Source organism: Ursus americanus, chromosome 10, assembly GCF_024610735.1.
Source record: "Ursus americanus isolate L20-20 chromosome 10, mUrsAme1.1.p, whole genome shotgun sequence".
Taxonomy (NCBI): Eukaryota; Metazoa; Chordata; class Mammalia; order Carnivora; family Ursidae; genus Ursus; species Ursus americanus.
Window position 1 is genome coordinate 70,457,800 of NC_142136.1, and position 25,881 is coordinate 70,483,680.

At 43.6% G+C, this 25,881-nt stretch overlaps 1 protein-coding gene across 2 annotated transcripts in view; it reads left to right on the forward strand.

The window, feature by feature from the left end:
- The window catches only part of FLT1 (fms related receptor tyrosine kinase 1), a 171,316-nt gene that overhangs the window by 47,698 nt on the left and 97,737 nt on the right, over positions 1–25,881 (forward strand). For both annotated transcript variants that reach the window (XM_045797039.2, XM_087865221.1), the window contains exons 4-10: positions 513–637; positions 4,268–4,430; positions 4,533–4,669; positions 7,173–7,347; positions 8,520–8,637; positions 10,821–10,990; positions 11,395–11,554. In XM_045797039.2, coding sequence (XP_045652995.1) covers positions 513–637; positions 4,268–4,430; positions 4,533–4,669; positions 7,173–7,347; positions 8,520–8,637; positions 10,821–10,990; positions 11,395–11,554 — 1,048 coding nt within the window. The remainder of the gene's footprint in view (positions 1–512; positions 638–4,267; positions 4,431–4,532; positions 4,670–7,172; positions 7,348–8,519; positions 8,638–10,820; positions 10,991–11,394; positions 11,555–25,881) is intronic.

Below are 25,881 nucleotides of genomic sequence, written 5' to 3' on the forward strand. Positions count from 1 at the left end.
ATTCAAATGCTAATCCTCTCTCCAAATTGACACCTCAGCATTACCTCTCTCTGCTCCAAAGTCAGCTGACCATCGCATCCGGGGGCCCTTTGACTCCTTACAAAGGCTCTGGAGGGCACTTCCTGAGGCACTTAGCATAGCCGTGGTAAGAAGTTCATGCAGAATATTCTCCTTTCTTTCTCCCTGCCCTTTTATGACTTTTTGCAGTAGTGACCTAAACCTACCCCACCCCCACCCACCCCACACATCGCAATTGCATCTTAGGGCATCAGGGGCAATCTGACCCAAGGTCAAGACCTGAATAAGGAATTTGGTTGACTACGGAAGCAATCTGTTTCTGGGCAAAAACAAAGACGGCCAAATTCAGAGACCAAAATGTGAATTTAGGGATTATTAAGGGGGACCTGTGTCAGTGACCAACCTGCCTCACCCAGCTATGGTGTCTAGATGTCGTTAATATAACCATTTATATATATATGTGTGTGTGTGTTTTTCATTTTCTTCTCATTCAGATACAGGTAGACCTTTCTTAGAGATGCACAGTGAAATACCCGAAATTATATATATGACTGAAGGAAGGGAGATCGTCATCCCCTGCCGGGTCACGTCACCTAACATCACTGTGACTTTAAAAAAGGTAAAACTAAGCAATGCTTCTCTCAGAAAATCTTTACTGCAAGTGAGCACAATGAATTTCAAGTCCTTTTATCTCTCTGGAATGATTTTCTTACAGACATTTGGGCTGCTCAGTGGACTTTTCTGAAATATCCTTTTACTATAAAGGATAAATGCTAGAAGTCATACCCAGGCATGTACTTTAATGAAATAACATGACAGCGTGGTGGGCATAAATGTGTGTGAACGTAACGAAAGAACGAAAATCATGCAAATGTTCATATATTGCCACAAATCCAAATGTCTGCAAATGTGAGAAAAACTACTTCTGTTGCTTATTCACATCCATAGCTTGGCAGAGAGGGGTTGATCTAGGTTTTTGCTAAGGACAGAACTGTGAGACACCTGCCTATGGAGTCACAACCTTTCGTTTGAGTTGTGAAGTTCCCGGTAACAAAAAGCTTATGTCCTGCTGGGCAGCCAAACTTAGCTGCTTAGGGAAAGGGGACAAAGGGGCGGGGGGGGGGGGGCTACACATGACATTTTTTCTTCATATCATGTTATAAATTATGCATGTGGAGAAAGAAAAAGATTTGGAGTGGAGTCTAATAAAGATAAAAGCTAAAATGTGACATTCCACCTAATTCATTGGTGCTAAGAGTTTGAGAACAGACTAGGGTGAAGAGTTGGCAAACACTCCCCACATGGAAAACTGTGGTGAGTCCTGAGGGCTCTGAGCTTTAAGGGGAAAAGTTAAGGCTGTCCCAAGGTAGCACGAAGCACCACCATCACACTCTAGTTACTCACAAAGTGTCTGGTGGTCCTGGTAGTCGAGTTGGAAAAGCTTGGAGTGATTTCCAGTATCACCGGTTGACCTGAAATCCTGGAATATGATGGTGGCGTCTCCCGGTCTTCTTCCCTTGCGTTCACTTTCCTACATCACTGATTTGATTTAAGCCCTCAGGATAGCCCACCGGTGACAGGTTTTGGCTTCCATTATATCTATGTATCACTGCCAGTGATTATAAAACTATTTCAGAGCTGGAAGCATCAGGAGTCTAAACCTATGGGTGGAAGGAAAAACTGAGGTTCTGGGGGAGTTGGGGACCTCCCAGACCACACTGGGCATTGGACTTCCCCTTCTGTGCCCTTGCCACCTTTGCTAATGGTTTAGTTTGCGTGGGAGAAAGACCAGCGTGGTTAAGAACAGAGCCCCATGGCATGCTGCTTGGGTTCTGATCACCCAACCACTTCACCTGCTGGACAAACTGGCAAGTTTTCAAAAGTCCCTCCACCTCAGTTTCCTCACTGGAGAGATGCGAGTGATGATAGTCGCACCCACCGCACATGGGTGTTGGGAAGTAACTGAGGTGATACATAAAAAGCCCTTAGAACAGTTCCATGTACAGCTGAGCCCCATTAAGGGTTAGCTATTATTATTTACCTAACAGTTTAATACCCAATACTTGATTTAAATCGTTATCAAGTGATATTTATTCTCAAACGTGGTATCCGCTCCTCTTAGTCTGAGGTAATAATCTCCTTGTGATTAGTACGGAACGTACCATGGGGCTGTGGAGCTTCTCTGTTCCATGCATGCAAGCCCTTGCCTTTTTGTCTAGCGCAGATCATTTGTCTGTTGTAAGAAACAGTCCCAACTTCCCCCATGTAAAAATCTGAGGGGGGGAGCTTACTCTCTCTGTTTTTCCACCTAAGATCTATAACACACATGAGAGAGAGAGGAGAGGGAAGAGAGAGAGGGAGGGGGGAGGGAGAGGGAGGGAGAGAGAAAAGGACACTGTTGTAATAGGGATTTGGGTTTGCCACGTATATATTGAGACTCTTCTAACCTATTATGTATGTATGTTGCCCGGAAGTTGTAAGATCTTTCCCTTCCACCTCTCCTCTTGTCCTTTTTAACCTGCTGTCCCTTCCCTCCGCTTTCCCCCTGCCAGCGTTGGCGGAGCCGTGGTCAGCTGGAGGCAGCCTCCCTTTCCAGTCCTTTCTTTCAGGGCTGCTCCCCCGCCTGCCCCCTGTCACACCGTAGGCACCACCGTAGTGATGAGCTATATGGCCTCGGAACCAAGTTTCTTTGTCAAGAGAATAATACTGGTGGTGGTAAGGGCGGATTAGAGTAGGCGAACCTTCCTCTGAAACCTTAAAGGACACTTTACTGTATTTCTCAGTTGTGCTGAGGAAGTCCATCGGAAAACCTTTCTTTGAGGTTTGGCACATGTTTGTGTTCACCTGCATTTAAAGCATCGTAGATCTCAATCCCTGATTTAAATTTGTCTGAGCTTTTCCCTTAAAAATCAGCACCAAATTAGAGGAGAAGGTTCTTTTTCTCCCACCGGGGATAGAGCCTTCCTGAGCCTGCAGATGGAATCATGATTTACGAGAACATGAAGTGCATCCTTCACTTGCTTGCAAGTTCTCCATAAAGAGGGTGCAGCTCATTCCCAAGCTGTGTGACACTCTGGTAACAGAGACCCTGGCGGACATGCTCCCTGGGAGAGGGCGCTGGTTCGTGGAGGAATTTCTGCCACGGAGACACACATCCCAGCCAGATTAGCTCCTTCAACAAGCAATATAAATAAATGATAGATAAGCGACGCAAGGTGCACTTTTTAAAAGAAGATGAAAAAGATCTGAAACTTCTTCAGGGCAGTTTGACCTTTCCTTGATAATCTCTAATCTGATCCCCCCCCCCCCCCCCCGTTTCCAGCAGGGGATAAGTCATAGCAGTAGTCAGAGATGCCTCTGAAAGTGTGCCGGCGATCTGGCAGCAGGGGAATTTGGCTGGGCCGCTCAGTGGAGCAATATCCCTTTATAAAGCCTCATCCCAAGGCGGATTGTTTATAATGGTCGTCTTTAAAAATAAAGTTCCTGGCGTCCAGCAGAAGGCATAAGGGAAAATCAAATCATGGATTCCTTTTTTCTGTTTGGACTCATTGTGTTTGGGAATACTTCTAAGAATTTGAGAGCGATTCACTCACGACAGCGTCTCTGGCCTCCACATCTGTTTGCAGCTGTCTTCACTGTCCGTTTCCCCGGAGTTTCCCTCCCAGAGGCAGAGTCGAGGCCCTCAGCCTTCCCAGAATGATAACCCCAGCGAGAACCAAGTGAATGCTATGAATCTGAAAGGACTGGGAATTACCTCTAGTCCTCTGAAGATAGCCACCTCTTTACTAAATCACGCAAAATGGGAGGACAAGTTATGGCTTGTTAAAAGCATCAGATCATGAGGCTTAGGAGGGTAACCTGGCGGCCCCAGTGGAAAAACTCCTAATTGGTTTCTCAATAGAGTCCCAGGCCAGTCCGTGACAAGGATGATTCCCAGAGGCCAAGTGATAAGGGCTCTCGCTGCAAGTCTGACATGACAGCTAGGTCTGTCCCGGGTGGGTGCAGCTTGTGGCCAAGGCTGATAATGAATTATCGTAATTACTATAATTTATCATCATAATGTATTTCTTGCTCCACGCAAAGAAAACTAAAGAGCCAATGATGACAAACCAGGGTTTTTACCTGTACCGTTTTAACTTTCAACGAAAACTGTGTTTTCACAAACTACAAGTGAAATGGTATTACCACAGGGCTAGTACGATTTTCTTAAAGCATCTCTCTCTCTCTTTTTTTTTTTTTTCCTTTTCAGTTTCCCCTTGATACCCTGATCCCGGATGGAAAGCGAATAATCTGGGACAGTAGGAAGGGTTTTATAATAGCAAATGCAACATACAGAGAAATAGGGCTTCTGACCTGTGAAACAGCAGTCAATGGACATCTGTACAAGACCAACTATCTCACCTATCGACAAAGTAAGTGACGGTCCCAAGGCATGAGCGCAAGCCAAAACACTCAAGGGCTTCCCTGCATAACAAAACCTTGATTTAAAAAAATCCCATTTCTTATGCTTGCAGCCAATACCATCCAAGATGTCCAGATAAGCACTCCAAGCCCGGTCAAGTTGCTTCGAGGTCACACTCTTACTCTGAACTGCACTGCCACCACTGATTTGAACACAAGGGTTCAAATGACCTGGAGTTACCCCGGGGAAGTGAGTGACATTTTTCTCTGGCTTCTGGAGGGCAGTATTTCTTTCTGTCAAGTGACCACATGCCACTGGGTTTTTGAGGTGGGACAAAATCAGGATATTCTGACTCGTGTGGTAGTTTGAGTGAACAAGGAAGCTGTGGGTGTGTTTTGGGGGCTTCCCTTGTCTGATGTTCCATGAGTGTGTGTGCATAGATACGGCCTTTTGATGTCTGGAGGGTTTGTTTTGAAGTCTATAGGCTGGTATTTCTATTGCATGATTCTGGGTGGAAAAGGGGAGTGTTTCATCCTTGGAAACTATTCACTGGGATTTAGAGATGAGAGGGAAATTTATCACTCGATGCCAGGCAGGGCCTATCTGTGGTAAGAACAACAACAAAAAGTTGTTGTCAGTGTGTTAATTTCAGATACCGGCAGACAGTGAGGCACCTGATTGGAGCATGTTTGGAAAAGATATTACAAGCCAGCCAGCCAGTATTCCCTTTGTTCAGTGACTAAGGAGCAATGGAGTCCTTCAGAAAAATGAGAAGAATGAAGACTGAGTTGGGTCTCCTTATTCAGACCAAACGTCTCTGCAGACAATCAGTCGTCATTTGCAACCGTGTAGATGGGGAATCGATGATCAGCTGTTAAGAAACTTGAACTGTCACTGCGGCCCCGTTTGCTGTGTGGCAGTATGATGGATGGGGCGTATCGCAAGCACAGTCGTGTGTTCTGTCATTGAGATTGCCCCATCACCACGTTAACTGATGATTAAATTATATGCCAGAGAGTAACGTGTCAGCCCCAAGCTACTGTTGTTTCTCATCAACATTTCTTGCCATGGAAATAGAATAACTTGGCAACAAAAAGATGCAACAAGTACCCTGTAGGAACACATTACGGACTCGTCATATTTTCTAGAAAGTGATATTGTTTTATTTAAATAAAAATGCAATGACTTGGCAACAGTCACTTCTGGGTTTTGATGGAAGTCGGATATTCTCAATAAACGCCAAGAGGGAGCAAACTCTTACCCCGTTGGTGGCTCCACGATCAGAGTATGATAATACATCTATTGACCGCCAGTTACCTTTGAAAATGGCGCTGTCCAATAGCACTTTGTGTGACTGAAATATCTTTTCTGACTAATACAGTAACCACTAGCCACAGGTGGCTAATGAGGGCCTGGAATGTGGCTCCTGTGACTAAGGAACTGCATTCTTATTTTAACAGCCACATGTGGCTGGTGGCTACAGTGCCAGACAAAACAGTTATCTGAAACCCAGGATCAGCTGTTTTCCAAAGGCAGAAATAATACCAATGTTACTCAGATTTGAGAAGGAAAGAGTTCTCCGTGGGAGAAGATGCAAGTAGTACCTACAGAGAGTGGCTGAAAATCCCTCAGGCTGGCATTTGAGGGACTGCTGCCCTGATTTTTGATGGTGGTGGTTGACATCTTTCTGGTTACGGCCAGGAAGGAAGAAAATGGCCTACTCGTGTGTCTGTTCCAGCAGGGCAATAAAAGGACAGGAGGGTAGAAGCCTCTTAAACATGGCACAGAGGAGAACTATGTTCAAGACCCAAAGACCAGTTCTGGACTGCTTTTCAAAGTCTTTTTTCCATGCCTCCTCACCAGGAAGGATGGAGAGGGAGAAATAAGCTATTATAGGTTATAAAATGTAATGCTAAAAAAAAAGTGATAGAGGGGGAAGGAACAGTGGAAGGAAAAGGCAATGTGACCTCATCTTCTCAAAACCAGGAAGGAGGCATTGTGACCAGTTTACACCGCCGAGCCCCGGGGCCTGCTCCTCGTGTGCCCTGAGGCAGACACGGGACAATGTCCCACCAGCACCATCAGCAGAGTGTTGGCTAAGCTTGTAGATGGCTTTGGCTGGCCTCAGAGCCATTTAGTGTGATTTAGCAGAAATTGGTAAGCCTTGCTCAAAATAGCGAAATGAGGAAACCAGGATTATCACACCTTAGTCCGCGTAGCCAGGACTCATGACTTTTCCCTTCATTTCTAGTAAGGGAGCAAAAGCAAACTCACGTGGTGATGGCTTAGAGACACAGGGTCATAAAGCCAGATACCAAAGATCCTCATTGCCTGAGTCAGCCACATCTATGCCCAGAGAGCTGGTTACTGTTTAGAGAGGTGAGTGCCGGAGGGAAGGCGCTAGATTCGTACTCCAAAGACCTGAGTTTCCTGCCTGTGGTGGCCTCTGACACTTCAGCCTCTTCATCTGTAAAAGGGCAGTGATGCTGCCTGTCTCACCGGGCGGGTGTGAGACACTACTGAGTTCATGTACACGGAAGTCCATCTGGAGAAGACGGCATGCTAACAAGCGCTCCCATGGCAAATATTCGAAACACATCGAGACACGGTTTGAGTTTCTAAACATCTTGCCGTCAGGCGGGTTTGCTTCTCAGCATAAAATGTTGATCTTCTCAGTAATAATCTGAGAAATGCTGTCACTTCGAGCGTGAACAATTACCACTCCCACATTTGCTATACATTTTCTTTCTAGACAAAGAAGAGAGCATCTATAAGGCAACGAATTGGCCAGCGCACTTCCATTGCCATTGTGTTCTACAGCGTTCTTGTTATTGACAAAGTACAGAACAAAGACAAAGGGCTTTACACTTGCCATGTGAAGAGCGGCCCTTCATTCAGATCTGTTAACACCTCAGTGCATATATATGGTAAGCCACTAGCGCTCTGCTTTCTGTCATCATGGATCTGGGGCGGGTTCTATAAAAAAGTACATTTTCTTTTGGCTAAGAGGTATTCTATCATGAATGGTACGACTTGGTTTTCCTCCACCCGCTGTCAAAAAGCAAAGCGCATCAAGTGTTTAATACATTCGAATTAGAGAATCTTTTCCTTGCCTGTTTATTGTGGTGAATAATTCAGTTAGGTCATGTTATATCTATATTAAATTCTTTTTTTAGTATTCCATATCAAAGAAAAATATGACAGATTTACCTTCATTTCTCAGGCACTGCTGTGAGTGAGAGAGAGAGAAATGTGGTGGGATAAGTTATTTAGAATTGATGTGATTTTATCTCTGGTTTTACCCTCATGTAATCCTCATATTGTTGCTTAATGCCAATAGGCAAATTCTGTAAGGAAAACACTTAAACCTCTTTAGAATCCTTAAAAGCCTTATTTATCTCCACTGTTGAAAAGAAAAATGGCGAGAAGCAGAAACTCTGGAACAGTCTTGGCCTTAGATATCCTTTTGACTTTCTCCAGTAGGGATTTTTTAATCGGATCATTTGTTCCACGGTATCTGAAGGAACTTTCTCCCATCACGCTCGTGTTGGGCAGGTGGATTTTCTGAAGTATCTCTACTTTTCTGGGATTGGGATACGGATGTTTGTGATGTTCCACTCTCTGTGGCTCTCCCTCTGCTTTTCTTTTTCTTTTTTTTTTTTTTTTAAGATTTTATTTATTTATGTGACAGAGAGAGAGAGACAGCCAGCGAGAGAGGGAACACAAGCAGGGGGAGTGGGAGAGGAAGAAGCAGGCTCATAGTGGAGGAGCCTGATGTGGGGCTCGATCCCGTAACGCCGGGATCACGCCCTGAGCCGAAGGCAGACGCTTAACGACTGCGCTACCCAGGCGCCCCTCTCCCTCTGTTTTTCTGTTTTACTCGTAACCCTTTCATTTGAAAGTACTTCACAGTTTGGGTGCTTCGGAATCCTTTTATTCAGGGATCACTGTTCGGGCTCACGGAGAGGCTCCGTCAGAATTCAGCTCTGTTTATTCATTGCTTGTACCCTCCTTTTAGGAGTCAGGGGGTTGGGTTGGTGTTGTTCTATTTCGATAAACATGGCCTTTCCTAATCTCTTTATCCCTTCTCCTTTCAAAGATAAAGCATTCATCACCGCCAAGCATCGAAAGCAGCACGTGCTGGAGACCATAGCTGGCAAGCGGTCCTACAGGCTCTCTGTGAAAGTGAAGGCATTTCCCTCGCCAGAGCTTCTATGGTAGGACCGTAATTATTTTCCTATCAGTTTAAGGTATGCTTTGTAAGTAGGAGGATGCAGGAGCCCAATGACTGGAATTCCTGAAAATATATCAAGAGAAGTTCCCCCAGACGGTGGTGGAAAGCCAAGAACTGTGTTGTTTTCTGGGGCTGGGAGCGAAGCAGGTAGGCCGGGCCGGGGGGGGGGGGTGGGGGGCAGGGGGAGGGAAGCAGTGTTCCAGGATGCAGGAAGAGATGAGGTGTTTTTTGAGTGCTCAGTTCAGTTCAACTCTTCACGGCTGTGACTAACTTTCTGCATCTCTAAACCTCCCCATGATGTCAGCATCCTTTGAATGGAGTATGTTGGGGAATGAGTAGGAAGCATCTTGAATATGTAACATGCTCTATTAACCCTGAAGAAGTGGGCCCTTGTAATGAGGATAATAATTCTTTTATTATCTGAAAATAATTCTTTTATATACAGCTGGGATGAAAGTTCCAGTCTTGTTGTAAAATTAAACAAACATTAATAGAGACAAGACTTATTCAGTTGCAGGGGTGGAGGAAAGGACCTACTTGAACTAATTAAGGTTTTTTTGGCTCGAAGTTTGCATATTCAGAGCCTCCCGAAGCAGGTTCCTTCTGTGTTAGTACGGCACCTGATGTAAAACAATGTAATCTGTTGATAATCTGCGGTCGTTTTGTTAAATCATTTTAAATGCCGATATCTTTGGCTCAGACCATTACATTTTAAACAAAGAGTACAGTACAACACGGATTAGGAAAACAACCCATACAATATGGAAGCGGTGCCATTGTGGAATCACCTCCACCAGCCTTATTTTGCTTTCAATATCATATGATTGCAGTGTTTGTTTTCAGTTTCCTCAAATAGTTAATAGGGAATTAAAGAGAAATTAAACTTTGAGCTGTGCCCCTTCATGGCGTCACAGTAGAAGAGAGATTTTTTGTTTGTTTGTTTTATAATGTACAAAAGGTCCAACAGTAAATTTCCCGTGAGCGTACATAATTCCTTCATAGGAATTTAATCACTCCAGGCTATACATTCCCTCTTTCGAAAGGGTCTGAGAGTATCCCCATCTATTAAACAGTGCTCATTTCTTTAGTAACTAAGTAGCCAGGACCTAAAATGCATACACAATAAATCGATCCATCCTTGAAAACACTGACTTGTTCATGAGAAATAAAGTAAACGACGATGATATTTGTAGTCATAAAATAGAGCATAGTCATTTCAACTGCTTTGGAACCGAGACCCATTAGTGATGGGTATTTGCTTACAGGACAATGTAATGCTTGCATGGATATGAACTAACACCATTTCCAGTATTAATCCTTCATACAGAACACAATGAACTCCTAACAGATGAAAAAATGCCCAGCTAAAGAACTGTGCCATTGAATGAAATCATAGAATTGTAGCATTGAATCTTCGAGGAGCTCTAGAAAATTTGGAGAAACTGAGGCTCAAATAGACAAGGCAGGTGCACAGCACAGAGTGGCAGAGCGGGGACGAGCATTCAGGCCTCCCGACTCTCAGCTCTGTGCGCAACTGCGTGATATCTAGGCATTGATTCTATATTTAAAGTTAAAAAGAATTTTTTTTTTTAAAGTTTTGTACCTTTTGTTTGTGAGTTTTGTGCCTTAACTATTCTTCCTCAGGGGAAAAATCTTGATAATCTTGATTTTACTATAGCTTATGAAAGGGACAACTGGTGTGACCATTTATACAACTAATAAGAACTCCACATGAGACCACAATAGGAAAGTCTATTTTTATTTTTATCTGGAGAAGTGATCTGGTTGATCTCACTTACAATGGCCCTTGTATTGCTGATGTAGCCTCATGGAAAACTGAAAAACATCTCGATGGATCAGCCAGTGCTGCTGGGTGAATACTTAAGTCACAGGGTGACCGCCATCCTCGTGGGTACCTTAAAACCAGCGCTTTTCTCCCTCCCTTCAACATCCTTCTTCCTCCTTGCCAATAAACGCGAAGTGTTTCTCCATTTAAAAACCACACCTGGCTTTACTGAAAAGTTTAGTGTCTACATTTGTAAAATGAATGTGGAGGACCAAAGGCTTGGAGTGTATCAGCTTGAGTTCATAAGCATAAATGACAGCATTAAAGTGGCATCTGAGAGGCCTTGTGGAATGACTTCCCAATCATATTCTTAACCACAGGTTAAAAGATGGGTTCCCTGTGACTGAGAAATCTCCTCGCTATTTGGTTCATGGCTACTCGTTAATTATCAAAGATGTCGCTGAAGAAGATGCCGGGGATTACACGATCTTGCTGGCCATAAAGCAGTCCAGTGTGTTTAAAAACCTTACCACCACTTTAATTGTAAATGGTAAGTTTGCTGTTCGTACTTCCTTTCGGTTCTGGCAGGGGTGGAGTTCAGGAAAATTTGTAAATCAAAAGTCAGTAGAACAACATTAGAGAAAACACACTTTTAAGTAATGATTTTAAAAAACCACGTACGCCCCCATCATACTGATTTCCTGTCTGTTCGTTATCTTCCATAAGCAATATGATTTTTTATCATTGTAATCATGATGTACATACCATGGAATCAATTTTTTACTGTTATCAAAACACTTCCACTTTTTAAAAAAAATGGCTATAATAACAACAGATTATTATGTATTGGTTTCCCCGACACCAAAACCAGGGAGAATGCGGTCCTTCATGTTGTAGCCCAGGAGAAAGTCACTCTACAGCTCTTGACTTCTGTCCTGTTCTTCTCCCTTCCAGTGAAACCCCAGATCTATGAAAAGGCCGTGTCATCCTTTCCAGACCCGACTCTCTATCTCCTGGGCAGCAGACAGACCCTGACTTGTACCGTTTATGGTATCCCTCAACCTACAGTCACGTGGTTCTGGCGTCCCTGTAACCATAGTCATTCCAAAGCAAGGTAAGGACTCTTTGTTTCCTAACTTCCAAATACTTGCTATACCTGGACTCAAGATTCCTTAAGGCACACAGATGGAAGTTTGCAAATGGGACATGCAGTTATATTTGAGGCCAAGGCTTTCCCTCCCATGGGAAAAAGTAGGCAATATCTTCTCTTCTTCCTTACTCATTTCTAACCATTTCATAATTTTTCTCTTGAGTTGATAGTTTCAGGAGCACAGGGACAGAATCAGGGTCACCTTGTGAGCCTTTTTTGAAACTCAGGTTGGAACTCCAGTCTTGTTCTCAACTGAGAACCTCCAGACTTTGGCGAGTTCAGCTACAGTGGCCTTCCCATTTCTCGTTTTGTGAACATCAGGTATGATAGGAGATCTTCCATGCCGTGGTGACCACTACCTGTCATGGGCTTTGCTCATGCTCTTCCTTCCTTTGAAATGTGCTTCCACCCACTTGCTGCCTCCTGCCTTCTTTATCCTACAAGGCTTAGCTTCCCTGCTAACTCTCCTGACCGCCCCAAACACCTTTCTCCCTCTTCAGCAGGAGCCACGCCTCATTTACGCCTTGTTCCTTCCATGGGTTTACATACATTTGTCTTATCTCTAAGCCCTGAGCTGGTTGGGAGCACCTCTGGATCTTTAGGTCCCAGCACACACAGTAGAAGAGGCTTACTGTGTATTTGCTGAGTGGATACGTCCCTACCTTCTGGTCATTGTGCAGCGTTTCCTTGCATCCTGTTGATGACTGAGTCCTGTTTGCTCCTTTCCCATTTTTGTTTAGTCTAGAGGAATGATGCTCAGGACAGTTCATGAGAGCTAATTTGAAGGACAGGAATAGAATTGATAAATGCAACAATCAGATATTATTGAGACCGCCCAAGAACAAGCATTATGCCATAATATTTGCTTTGTTGCCTTTAACTCCACTTGTAGAGTGTTGGGGAAAGTTGCTATTTAAAAAAAAATGAAAACAGAATTGGCTTGATAAAGTGTAAGACACGATTCTAGCATAAACAGAAGTGGCTGTTTCGTTTTCTGGAATTTTCCTGCCATTTCAACGCTTCTCCTTGTGTTGTTATCTTTTCACTTATCATTCTGATAGTGAAAGCTACTGGTGAGTGCTGGGGTTCCCAAGAAGAAGTAGCTATTTCCACACATGTCCCAATTTCTCATGTGAATGTCATTTTCTAAGAATAGAAATACGGAGAAATTATAAGTCTTGAATATCTTCCTTACCACTGTGGATACTTAACCCAAAAGAAAGTGAGATCTACTGAGAGTTTGTGTGATTTTGCTAATTTAGGGGTAAGCATCCGTACTTGTGGACCCATTCCCTTAAGGCCTGGATATTTGTGCTAACCTAACATACAAATAAGTGAATAGTTTCTAAATAATTTAAGCTATTTGGAGAAAAGTGTCAAGTTGAATTTTCGGGGAATAACATAGTCTTTTATAGATGTTTTTAATTTTTGTTTTGACAATAGAAAAATCTAAAATTTCAATTCTAGGGACACCTGGGTGGCTCAGTCAGTTAAGTATCCAGCTCTTGATTTCAGCTCAGGTCTTGATCTCAGGGTCGTGAGTTTGAGTCTCTCTTGGGGTCTATGCTAGACATGGAACCTGCTTAAAAAAATAAAATAAAAATAGGGGCGCCTGGGTGGCTCAGTCGTTAAGCGTCTGCCTTCGGCTCAGGGCATGATCCCGGCGTTATGGGATCGAGCCCCTCATTGGGCTCCCTTCTCGGCGGGAAGCCTGCTTCTTCCTCTCCCACTCCCCCTGCCTGTGTTTCCTCTCTCGCTGGCTGTCTGTCTCTGTCAAGTAAATAAATAAAATCTTTAAAAAAATAAAATAAAATAAAATAAAAATAAAATTTCAATTCTATTTAGGGCAGAGCTAGGAACTCTGTTAAGAAATAGCAGTTATGAGTGAGGAAATATATGTTATAAAGTTGGGTTTGAATAATGCTGATAAAATATGGTTTGGGGAATGAGATCATTTGGAGTAAAACTTTGGAGACGTTAGCTCTCTTTTTCTGATTTCTTTGTGGTACACGGGATCCTTCATCTGTGTCACAGAGTAAGCTTGCCAAGGTCTGGAAAGATGTCTAATTCCTCTTGTCTCAGGACTCAGAGCAGTGCCTCAAATCTTCAGTAAATATTTGTTGACCATTTGACTTATTCTCTGATCAAGGCATTTTTTTAACCAATCACAAGACAGATCAGAAATGCACGCTTTAACTTTTTCAATGATGCTTCATTACAAAAATATATGTTGTTGCTTGAAATTATCTGCTACAAAATGTGCATATCCATAAGAAGTTTCTTTTTTCCCCCCCCAAGTCAACAAACTGAGTAGCTTACCTGCGTCAGGCCTGAATTCGGTGCTCGGTGGTTAAATCAGTACATTTAACTTAGAAATAGTTCAGAAAGATACACAGGACCTTTGTGTGCTAGGACACAGATAGAATAATTCTACTTCACTCTGTCAGAGAGATAGAAGCTAAAATTGACAGATAAATGGAGCCTGCTATAGTTTACTAGAAGTTTTCAAATATGTCTGTATATAAATGTGTTTTATGTACTTAACACCTAGATTCCCTTGTAGATGATAGGAATTTTAGTTAGTGACGTTTGAATAAAGGGGGTTCTATTGCATGAATTTTTAGAATCTTATTTTGAGTTACATAGTTACATATTTGCATGGTGGTATCTACGTATGACTGTTAGAGATTAGGTGATTACTATGTCCACATTACTGGTGAATATGTAGAGTAATTCTTGGTATTTAAATTTTAGGCTCTAGTTAAAGGACATATCTATATATGGACCCAGCGGAAGCATTGAATTAGTTTGAGGTTTGAATGTGTTTGGTTTAAGTCACTCAAACTTATTAATTGGCTTACTATGGCCAATTAGTTAATATATCTAAGTTAAAGAGGTTCAGACTTAAATTGCATCGTTTTCTGGAGTCCAGTAAATACATAAATATATTTTAAAATGGTCAGAACTACTGCTCGACTAGGCCACCTTTGTGGAGATAAGAACCTTCAATAAAATTAACAGAAATTTCCTCCTTTAAAAAAAAAAAAAAAACTGATACGCTGCTGAGCTATGTTTTAGCTATGCTTCTGATTCACCTAGAGTTTGTTCTTACAAAACACTAGGAATAAAAGAAAGGAGGAAAAAGGTAGTTACTTTTCAGCTCACCTTCCTAATGAGCTGAGCGGAAATATGGCAGAATCTTTTCCCCTTTTACTTTTCTGCACATTTGGGTGGTAAAGTAGTAGGAGAGCTAGAATATTTCTTTTGAATTTTTTTTTAAAGATTTTATTTATTTATTTGACAGAGAGAGACAGCCAGCGAGAGAGGGAACACAAGCAGGGGGAGTGGGAGAGGAAGAAGCAGGCTCCCAGTGGAGGAGCCCGATGCGGGGCTCGATCCCAGAATGCTGGGATCACGCCCTGAGCTGAAGGCAGACGCTTAACGACTAAGGCACCCAGGTGCCCCTTCTTTTGAATTTTTAATAGCATTGAAATAATTTATCAATACCAAATGAAGGGGAATTTGGGTTTTTCCTCATCCTTGGCCACTAGCAGAGACTTCTAAATCGATACTCCTAAATTTGTTCCCAGTTAGCGTAGGCATAACCTAGAGGTATGCATAAGGGTAGGTAAGCTCATAGTACCTCTCACAGGTGTGTGGTTTCCAGCTTCTCTTCGTATAAAAGACAGATAATTACACCCACTTCACAGAGACAATATGAGGTTCAAATGAGGTCATGTATTCGGGAAAGGTACTAGAAAGGCAAGGTTGTGATGACTGCTAGCTGTGGTATAAAACTGTCTAAGTTTCCAAAACTTTTAAGGAACTTGAAAAGAATTTTCTGCCTACTGTAGAGAGAGTTTCACAAGAGTGACGATTTTTAACCTAACGCACGTTTCTGAGAAATGAACGCGAGTTGTGGAAAGTAAAGTGTGATTTTGCTGTGCTTGAGAAATGGAAATGTAGTAGGTGTGGGCTGTAGAACTGAGGAAAATAGAACACGAGTTTTCAGAAGAAGAAAAACGAAGGCAATACAGATGAGTTAGGCAAAAGCAAGACGACACAAAACCGTCCAGCGGGGGACTAAAGTAACCGTCCCAGTTTGTGCGGCCTGTCTCACTCACTCGTTTCCTGTCATGGGAGGAAGTGGTTCTGACCTGTGGGTTGGCAAAGGCCAGGGTGGGGCAGAGTGGGACGTGGGAGAGCTGATTCCTACTGAGCAAGTCCGTAGTAGATTCTAGAACTTCACCTCCGACCCTGGATTTTGAAACACTAAGTGGGACTACTGACCCGCCCATGCAGTGAGCTGGTCCTTTGCCACATAGCGCTCGGCCACAGTGCTGGGTCCATCTCACAGGGAATAGTGTGGATGAGCTTGCCCGCTGCGTGGAGATTGGTCTCTAAAGGAACGAGTAACAGTCTTGGGCTGGAGGGAAGGGAACCCTCTTTGGGAAATGGAGCAGATGGATTTGTGGGGTCCGGGCAGGAAACGGGGAGCGGACAGCCTTGGCACGATGCTGGTATTCCAGGTCACCAGTTACATTTTTCTCAGGAAGTGTCTGAGATGTTGCAAGACTGCTTTTATTGACGCATGCTTGAGCGCCCAGGAGCCCCGCCGGTAACTGACCGGAGAATTTCAGGCCTGGCTGGGTCATTTACTCCCCGCGAACAGGAGGGTGGTGAGTGGGCCGCTGCTGGGCCAGCCTTCCTGATGCTCGCCGTTAACCCATCAGCACGGCTCGGCTCCCCATCCGTGTCCAGAGGCTAAGCAGTTGTTTCTGAGGTTGTCTTGTCTTCTTTCTAAAACTGAGGCCCGCTTTTCAAATATTGAACGTGTCTGGGTCTGTTCTCCCGGGAGGGTGAAGTGGCCTGCGGCCACCGATGACCACAGCTTTGTTTTTAGAGCGCATGCACTTTCCATCACAGGCCACTTTAATTCTCTGTCCCCAGCTAACTATCGAGGTCACAAATAACACTGATAGATGATAAAAGAGTTGCCTTTAGTGGAAAAAGACTGTTAAATGCATTGAGTTCTTTGTGAAAATCTCCTTTTCTTCATCAGCTCTCTGTGACCACCAATAAAAATACACAGGGAGGAACTTCGGCTGCTTCTGTTGCATTCACGTTGCTCGCATCTTACAAATGCGTGTTACACATCATCAGTGTTCAGCCCAAATATACTGTCACCTGTCTACTTTTTGCACCAACCGTGTGCAAAGCAAAGATACACACCACTGGCCTTCAGCGCGTGTGTTTTAATGATGTAAGATCAAGCATAAGATCAAACTTGTTCTCTCTGTACGTTACCTGCAGAATATCCAGTTCCCAGTCTCAGGGATAGAGACCTGGGAAGCAAGGAAGTGGGTTCTATTCTTGGCACAGGCCCTGACTTCTTTGTGACCTTGGCCAGTTATTTAATCTGTGCTTCAATTTCCCCTTCTGTAAATGGTAACTGCCCTGCTTCCCCTTTCCTATAATACACGGCTATTCATGAGTGAAATGAGAAAATCACTTAAAATGACGTTTTCTTCATTCAAAAAAGCTTGAAATAATTTCCTAGTTGCTGCACACTGATATTTCCCTTCTGCTTCTTACAAATTATAAAGCAATTTGACCTGAGGATTAATTCTGAGGACCAGTGCCAAATTCATTGGAAAAATCAACCTGTGAAAGTTGAAGGCTGTAAAAAAAGTCTTAGATGCAAGTGTGTATTCTGTGGTGCAGAACTGCCTCAGTAATTACAATGCGAGTAATTACCCATTAAAAAATCCCCAAAACCCGCCGTTCCTCCACTACTGGCGTCAACCTGCATTTTCTTCAGGGCCAAGCTGGACTACCTTTGCCGGTCTTGGACCAACCCATCCAAGCAAAGAAAGGCATTACCATTCTTTGCCCAGTTAGTCCTAAAACCTCGCTTGCTTTATTTGGTCTTTTGCCAACAAGCCCCCTCAGAAGGCAAAAAATATCATTGGATTGTCAACTCCTGGCAGGCGAAAGGGGTAGAGTCTCCTGTATTACTTTCTTAGCCAAAATGGTGGATGTGCTAAGAAAAACCCGATAGGTGTCCATGGAATTTCAAGGGACTGTTTCTAGAACTCTAAAGCCAATCAGATCTGGAATCTCCAGTAGTTACATGCTTTAGAAGTTTAATAGGCTATAATCATCCCCGCCACACAATTTGATGTCCTGTTTCTGAACACTCTTCATCTGCCCCGTAGTAGAGGACTGGGGATTGGATCTAGGGAAAGCGGGCCACTCCACGACCAAGTGTAGTTTGCTGGGCTTCTTGGGGGAAGTGGGGGTGGGAGGTGGCCTACAAACTAAGGAAAGGCAGAGGCATCTAGAACTCTGAGGAGGGCTTGCTTAATTGCATCCCTCTATTGTGTACATCAGCAAATTGGCAGAGAAAGGAAGGCCTGAATCATTAGGGATGTGTGAGGGATAGATCATCTGAGAGAAACGTAATTTTACATCCCCCACTGATGCACAAAACTAACAGGACCAAAACAAAACAATTGTTAATGGTAGTTAATTAGAAATGTACTCAAGGACTTAATTGACTGCCAGCATGAATGTCTGTTATTTTTTTTTTCTGAAACAATTTTATGTCCCATATTCTACTATCTACAAAATAAAAGTGTTAACAGTGTAAACATGGAAAAAGTCAACATTTCCTGGAGGCTAAATGTAGGTCAGATGTCAGAGGGAAGCATAATTGAAGAGGACCTCCTCTTTTGGAAATATCATACGCTGCATGTTTTAATATTTACCACCTTCCTCCTAAGTGTACGTATAATTTGTACCCATGCGTCTCTTGACATATTTTCTGTGCCGGGTACGTACGGGTTTGTGGACCCAAGCCAGACATGCTATCGAGAATTTTAATTTGCCATACACAAAACCTTGAATCAAAATGGGGACTTTAAAGAAGACTCATTCACCAAAGACCACTGTAGCAGGACTTTTTGAACAAACAAGCTTAAATAAATCTGGCCATCTTCTACCGGAGGCTTTCATCACAAGCAGAATGTGAATGCTCACCTACTAATGAGAAACTTCTTGCTTTCTGTTATATAATTGCTGGATGAGGAAGTGCATGCTGCCCAATGTGAATGTTTGGACGAGGGCCCTTTATTGATATTTCATACAAAGTCCTGAGAACAGAGCACGAGTTCATTTGCCAAATGCCTCTCTGCCACTTTTCTCTGCTTTGTGAGATTTTCCTCTTTTTCCCACTCCTCGTGGTAATACAGCAAGTCTGAGGAATAATTGCTTCTAATGAATTAACTGTCTCCTGTAATTGCTATCAAACATTTCATTATGTGTTTAAATTAAACCAAAAGGCTGAGTCATAGGAATGGCTTTTATAGGAATCTTTAGAGCAAAATTCAGTGTTGCTTCCCAGGATTAGGAATACCAGAAGGTAATGATACATGGTTTGGGAAGATTCCTTAAAGAAGATTGGCAGACCTTCTCAAATTTTCTTTGGCCATATTCACAGATTTTTTAAAATTGAATGGGCGTTTTCACAATTGAATCTAGAAACTAATGTCCTAACACAATAAGTACAATTAGTAGGACATTAGTAGGACTCCCCACAATAAATAGGACAAATCCCTTATAAAACATGCACCTGTTCTTGGAAGTCTACATTTAGTTAGATCTCCATTGACTTAGCAGACTGTTTTGCTCCCCTCCCGTGCTGATGTGGCACAAAGAATAAAATCGGTGGACTGTTTCTTGAAACATGAACTCTAGTCTGTGGTTTTAATGTAACCTCACTGCCCTTTCGGGTGAAAAAGTAGAGCCTGGTGCATTGAGAAGATAGAAAGGGTGTAATGGATTTAGGCTATGGCCAGATGGTGCCTTGTAAAACACTTCAAGTCACTAGAACTTCTTCCTTCATACTTTCTTCAGAAACCTTGGGGGATGTCTTGTCACCATGAATGCCGCTGTCTAATGATAACAGATGTAATCAATGAGTGTCAGTCAATGAGCTTCGTAGTGTCAAAGCTACGTTCACCCCTTTCTCTACATTATCCCTAATCCGTACAATATTACAGAATGGACATAATTTCCCTATTGGGAAACTGAGGCTTAGAAAGTTGTTTCTCAGGTGTCTTCAGCTCATGGAATAAGAGAGGCTAAATAGGTTGGCATTTCAGAAGGTTACTTTTCACTGGTGTCTCCCAGGACTCCTCTAAGTGCACCGCTGTGGGTTCCCAGAGGAAGGCGCAGAAATCTTTGAGGGGGACGGGTTTGGGGAGGCACTGGCCTAACCTACTGGGTTTACTGTTGTCACCAGGGATCCTTCAGTGTCCACCTGTTAAATTAGTTGCACCAAGGATGGGAGAGGAGAGGAGAAAGGGTAGCTGGGAGAATTCAGGTCAGATTTCACGATTACTTTGGGAACTGGGGATGAGCTGCACTGGTTTGGGCCCCAGACCTACAGGTGGGAATAGACCCTTTGAGGGGGTATAAACCCCGATGGGATGAGCAGGTCTAAATAAGACCCACCTGAGGAGGGTAGCAAGTCACACAGTCCATTTGGCACTTGTACGGTGGCGGCACTGTCCCTCTCTGCGACTTTCTTACCAGGCAGGGGTATTTGATCTCTCGTAGGGAGGTCCTGTTCCCTCCTTTGTCGTTCAGGATTAATTTTCTGGATCAGGATTCAGCAAGCACTCAGCCCTCAGGGGGCTCGCAAAGCTGTGGATTTTTGCAGGAGGCACAGGAGATGAAGAATGGGTGGGGGGGTGGGGGACAAAAGAAAATGAAGGAGAAAGCTTGAGTGTGTAGTTGGTGAGTAAATGCGATGAGGACATGGACGCCTCCGCAGGCCTTGACCTAGTCCCTTTGAATGCTTGGTTCACTTAGAATTAAGGAATCTTCGAGATTAAGAGAGCTTGTTTTATAGAGGAGAAACTGGCTCAAAGATAAATAATTATCCTTCACCTCGCAGCTAGTTAATGGCAAGCCCGGGACGAGACCCAAGTCTCTGATTTCCTGTTTATTATTCCCGTTCATTCTTATTTCCACCAGAACATTGCATGGAGTCTCTGTGGGAGGTGCCTGTAATCTGGATGAATAAATGAATCATCATGGTTTCAGAGGATGGTAGGTGGGGAGTACTGCAGTTTAGAGGAAACTCCGTGGGGGAAATAAGATCTGAGTCCCAAAGATGATGGGTCGATACTAGAATGGCAGATGGCAAGGAACATAGCTGTGGCAAGAGTGACGTGGGAATAGGGTCGGGTTGAAGAGTTGAAAAGTATATACTTGAGGAGTAACTTGGCTGGCATCTCAGATTTGGGCTGAGAAAAATTAAAACCAAAATTGGAAAGGTGGGTATGGACCCGATGTGGAATTTTTCCCATGAGGGCTAAATAGTTGAGCCAGCCATTCATTCTATCTCAGCCCACCTGCCTGGCTGATGCCTGGCTGTTCTGCCTTCTACTGCCCACAGGCCCACCCCGTCACTCGCTCGTCTAGACTGATAAACTCTCACAGGCTCACTGTTGGCGGTCTTACTCCTGTAGCCCGTCCTTGGCATGTGTCATGTGCCTTGTGTCCCTGAAAGTCTGTCCTGCGCGTCTGAAGATCAAATCCTCAGAATCCAAGAACTTGGGTTTTCACTTGAGCTTTTTAAAAAATGATCTGGGGGGTGGGATGCGGCTGGGTGGCTCAGTCGGTTAAGTGTCTGCCTTCGGCTCAGGTCATGATCCCAGGGTTGTGGGATTAAGTCCCAAGTCGGGCTCCCTGCTCAGCAGGGAGTCTATTTCTCCCTCTCCCTCTGCCTTTCCCTCATTTGTGTGTGTGAGCTCTCTCTCTCTCTCAAATAAATAAATAAAATCTTTCAAAATAAATAAATAGATAAAAGTAAAAAAATCATCTGGGGGCATGTTATCCCATTTCCTGAGGCTTTTAATGTCCCATATGCCTTGTGTTTATCATTGAAAACCACGTCAGAAGATCGCTGATTGCTACCTTATTGAGAACTCTCTTGTGTGGAAAAGCCTTTGGGTAAGTAAGGTGAGGAAAACAAGAATGGGTATTTAGAGACTACTTAGAACCAAATAGAAGATTATGTCCAAAAGAAGACTATGGTCTAGGATTTCTGTTTTTCTTTCTTTTATAGCTGAAAATTATGGAGTACTTACCTATAGGACATTAAGTGCTTAATATGTACTGTCTCATTTAATTATTACAGAACTTATATGAGGCAGATCCTGGGATTATTGCCATTACAGAAAGTTTAAGCATCTTCTTAGGACACCACCCCCGGCTGTGGCGTGTCAGAGTCTGTGAATGAGTGGCCTTCTCACATATCATCTACCAGGCACTCATTTTCACCACTAGCATTGGCTCTGTAACAACTACGTAGACCTTAAGTTGAATAATTTTGGGCCAAAGGCTCATGATCCAGAAAGCAAATACATTTTGAGAGGCCTGCATTAATGACATCAAGAAGCAATTGTAAAAGGTGTTAGAATGCAGAAAAATCTAGTCTAGCGTTTAAGGTCATGGGCTCTGGAGTCCAAATCCTGCCTCTACCCTCTACTACTATCAGCTGGCTTCTGGATAAAATAAACCACCTCTGTGTGTCCGAGTTTCCCGATCGACACAACAGAGAGAGATAATAGCCCTGACACCGTAGGTCGTTTGGAGGGTTAGCTGAGCTAATACATATGAAGTACTTAGCTCCATGGCTGGTGCATTGGGAGTGCTCAGTTTGTTTGCTGGAACTCATCCAGTATTTTTTAGATCATTCTAGAGTTGCCCACTGCATCATGCCCATGGCATCACACACACACTGGTATCCTGTGAAAGCGGACAATACTCTGACAAAATGATCCATGCTCTTAGGTTAATGTTCTCCCAGGAAACATGCTTGCATCTTTTTTTTTTTTTTTTAAGATTTATTTATTTATTAGAGAGAAGGGGGGAGGGGCAGAGGGAAAGGGAGAGAGAGTCCCAAGACTCCACAAGCAGACTCTGCACTGAGCGTGGAGCGCATCTCGGGGCTTAGTCTCCAGACCCTGAGATCATGACCTGAGCCAAAACCGAGAGTCGGGCGCTTAACCGACTGAGTCGCCCAGCTTCCCCTGTGCTTGCTTCTTTAGACAGGTCTTCTGACTATAGTGATTTACTCCAAAGAAATTAAGATGGGACCAGAAAGGGTAGAATTTTCAGATTTTTTAGGAAATTAGAGGAGCTATAATATCCTGAATCTACTTGCATTTGAGAATTCTACCTCAGCTATTCGAATGTTCACTGACTCAAGTCTCGTCCCGCAATGGTAACATATGGGCTCTTGACATCTTACTTGCTTGCGCTCAATTATATTCTGATATTTTTCTGATATTTTGATACATGAGCACGTATTTGACTTGTCTCTTCAAGAAATGTGTATGTTCCTTAATCACAGAAGAAACTAAATCTTCTCCTTCTTTCAGAGGACGTGATTTTATTTCTTAAATGGAATATGTATGAATATGTATTTTTTTATTTGAATAAAATAGTGCTAATGATTATGAGCCAGTATTTTTGCCTACCCTGGAGGAGAGGAGAAGACCGTTGCTTGAGGGTTTTCTATTTCTTGTCAGACCAGAAGATGCTTCTCCACATGTGAGCATCATTGCCTAAGTTGAAATTGTCCATGACTGTCAGTTGGTCAGAAACGGATAATGCTGTGAGGAGTTCATCCAGGTCCCAGTCAGACCCTCTGTCTCCATTCGTACTCCTCACTGTGAGTAGACAGGCACTGATGGTGGTGATATAGTCCTTCGTTGAGGGGAGATAAGTGAGGTCACTTGAGGGTCAGTAGTGCCCCTTTTTCAGCACGTTGGAGGTAAATGATGGATGGTAGGTTGACAGCCGACACGGGGTGGAATCCACATCTAGTCAGGCCATAGTCAGGATTCACTCTTCTCATCAGATGGTCAACGGAGCAAGAGACGGGTGTGCTCCTCTACTGTTTACCAGATGGCTGGGCTAGGCCTGAAGGTTATAATGGTGAACAAGACGCAGTCCCTGCTCTTAAGTAGCTCTCTATCTAGTGAGATAATAAAATGACAACTTACGTTATCAACCCATCCAGTGTGTGTTGGGCACCGTGCTAAGCACATTACATAAATTAACTCATTTAGTATCACCCTGACGTTCGCCATCGTTGACAGCAAGAGGCTCTTCTGTAAATTATTTCCCTTCTGTTTGTCTTTTAACTCCTATAATAAAACCAGTAAGACATGGTAACATGAGGTTACTTCTTTCAAGTTGGCAATGTTAAGAACACATTCATTTCCCAAAGAATTTGAGGCGGTTCACAAAGTACAATAAATAATTGAGCAAATCTGAATGGAAGGAGAAAATGAGGTAAGGCTAGTACAGAGATATGGCCCATGTGCTTTTACTTCTTAGTTGTCAAGAGAGAGAAAGAAAAATGAAATAGACATTTGCAAGATGAAGGGGCCCATCAGATAAAAACAAACCAAAAGAACGACAACCTTTCAGGAAATTGAAATCTGAGAAAAATGATTTCTCCTATCATAATCCTCGGGATGTATCATACACAAACTCCTCCAGCACATTTCTACTACAGTGAGAGCCCTAGGACCGGAAATCATCACAGCCCGTAGCGCTGATCAGTGGCCTAACACCAAAGCAGAATTTATTAAAAGTGGTATGATCCAGGGCACTTGGGTGGCTCAGCGAGTTAAGTGTCCAACTCTTGATTTTGGCTCAGGGTCGTGAGATTGAGCCCCGAGTCAGGCTCCGCACTCAGTGGGGAGTCGGCTTGAGATTCTCTCTCTCACTTTCCCTCTGCTCCTCCCTGACACGTGTGTGCGTCCTCTCTCACTCAAATAAATAATCTTTGTTTTTTTAAAGTTCTATTTCAGAACTATTCAAAGGATTGAAAAGACTGTAAGTCCTCTGAGCAATTTTCTGTGACTCTGATTCCCACGGTTGGGCTTTTGCTGTCCAGGCTGACAGAACTAAGAGGTGGTAAAACTATGATTTGAACTCAGGTCGGACTAGGTCTAGGTTCTGTGCTCCTAATGCTACGTTGTGATCGCCCACCCCTATTCCTGAAGGCTGTCTGGACATGTCAGCCTCGACAACTATATAATAAGTCATGTGCTTTCTTCCTTTCCATGAGAACAAAATGTAACCATAGCTTGAAATATTTAGAGTTAATACCTGAAGACTCCTTGAATGAGTTTAAGGATATTATTTATAGCTCCTCTTGAGATTTCCCTGAAGAATTCTTATTTATCAAATCACCCTTCCTCAGCTGACCACTCTTTCACTTAGAAGAAAAACGAAGGAACAAAATAGGTGTTCTTGTGAAGACCCACATCTGGGTGTGGCCAAGGAAGTATCCACCCTTGGTCCCCCCGGAAATAGGGTTACCAGGATGCCTTGGCCCTTGGCTCAGATTCTGTAAAAGAGAGAGGGCCAGAGTCAGGGGTAGCTTGGAGCTCTTGGTGGAAGCAAGCAGGGAGAGAGGAGGAAGGAAAGCAGAGGCTGGGAAGACAGGCCTTGTTCTGAGTGTGAATGGACCACGAGACCCTGGAGGGCAGGAAGCAGCACAGGCCAAGACGCTCACGGAAAAGCTTTTATCGAAACAGAGGTGGCCAGGGCTCTGGATCACCTCCACCATTGTCCAAGGAGCTGACCCAGAGCCTTCAATCCCCGAGAAGCCTTCTCCACTCCCCCCTCTCCATTCAGACAAGAAGTAGTTTTCAGTATGGGCTCCAAGGCGTCACAAGGTCTCTCCGTGCGCAAGAGAGTCACTCGCCCAGGATCCCCTTGGCGTGACCCTGTGACCACCCCGAAGGCCCAGGCCCTCTTCCTGGAGCACAAGGAGCAGGAACCATTCTGTCTAAACACTCCTTCCAACTCCACACCTTTTTCTGCCAGCATCCCCTCCCCTATATTGTTTTATTTGTTTTGAGACAACGTGAGAGGAGGGGAACAGAGAGTGTTTGCAGATTCTATTAATCTGATGGCTCAGACACACTAGCACTAATGTTTTGACATGACACCCACGGTAGCAGAGGAAAGTTTACATCAGGCCCTCATACAGGATGGCGCGCCATCACGGGGACCAGCCCCAGCCGTGCCCTCTGGCAGGCTGCCAGGTGGTCCTTTTTTTTTTTTCCTTTCTAGTTTTTTTGAAAGACATTTTACAGCCTCGATTTGCTCTTTATTACTGCTCTACCCCTTTGTTTCCTAACTTGAAATGATTCAGTATTCTGTACAAACAGATTCTAATCAGAGTTAGCACG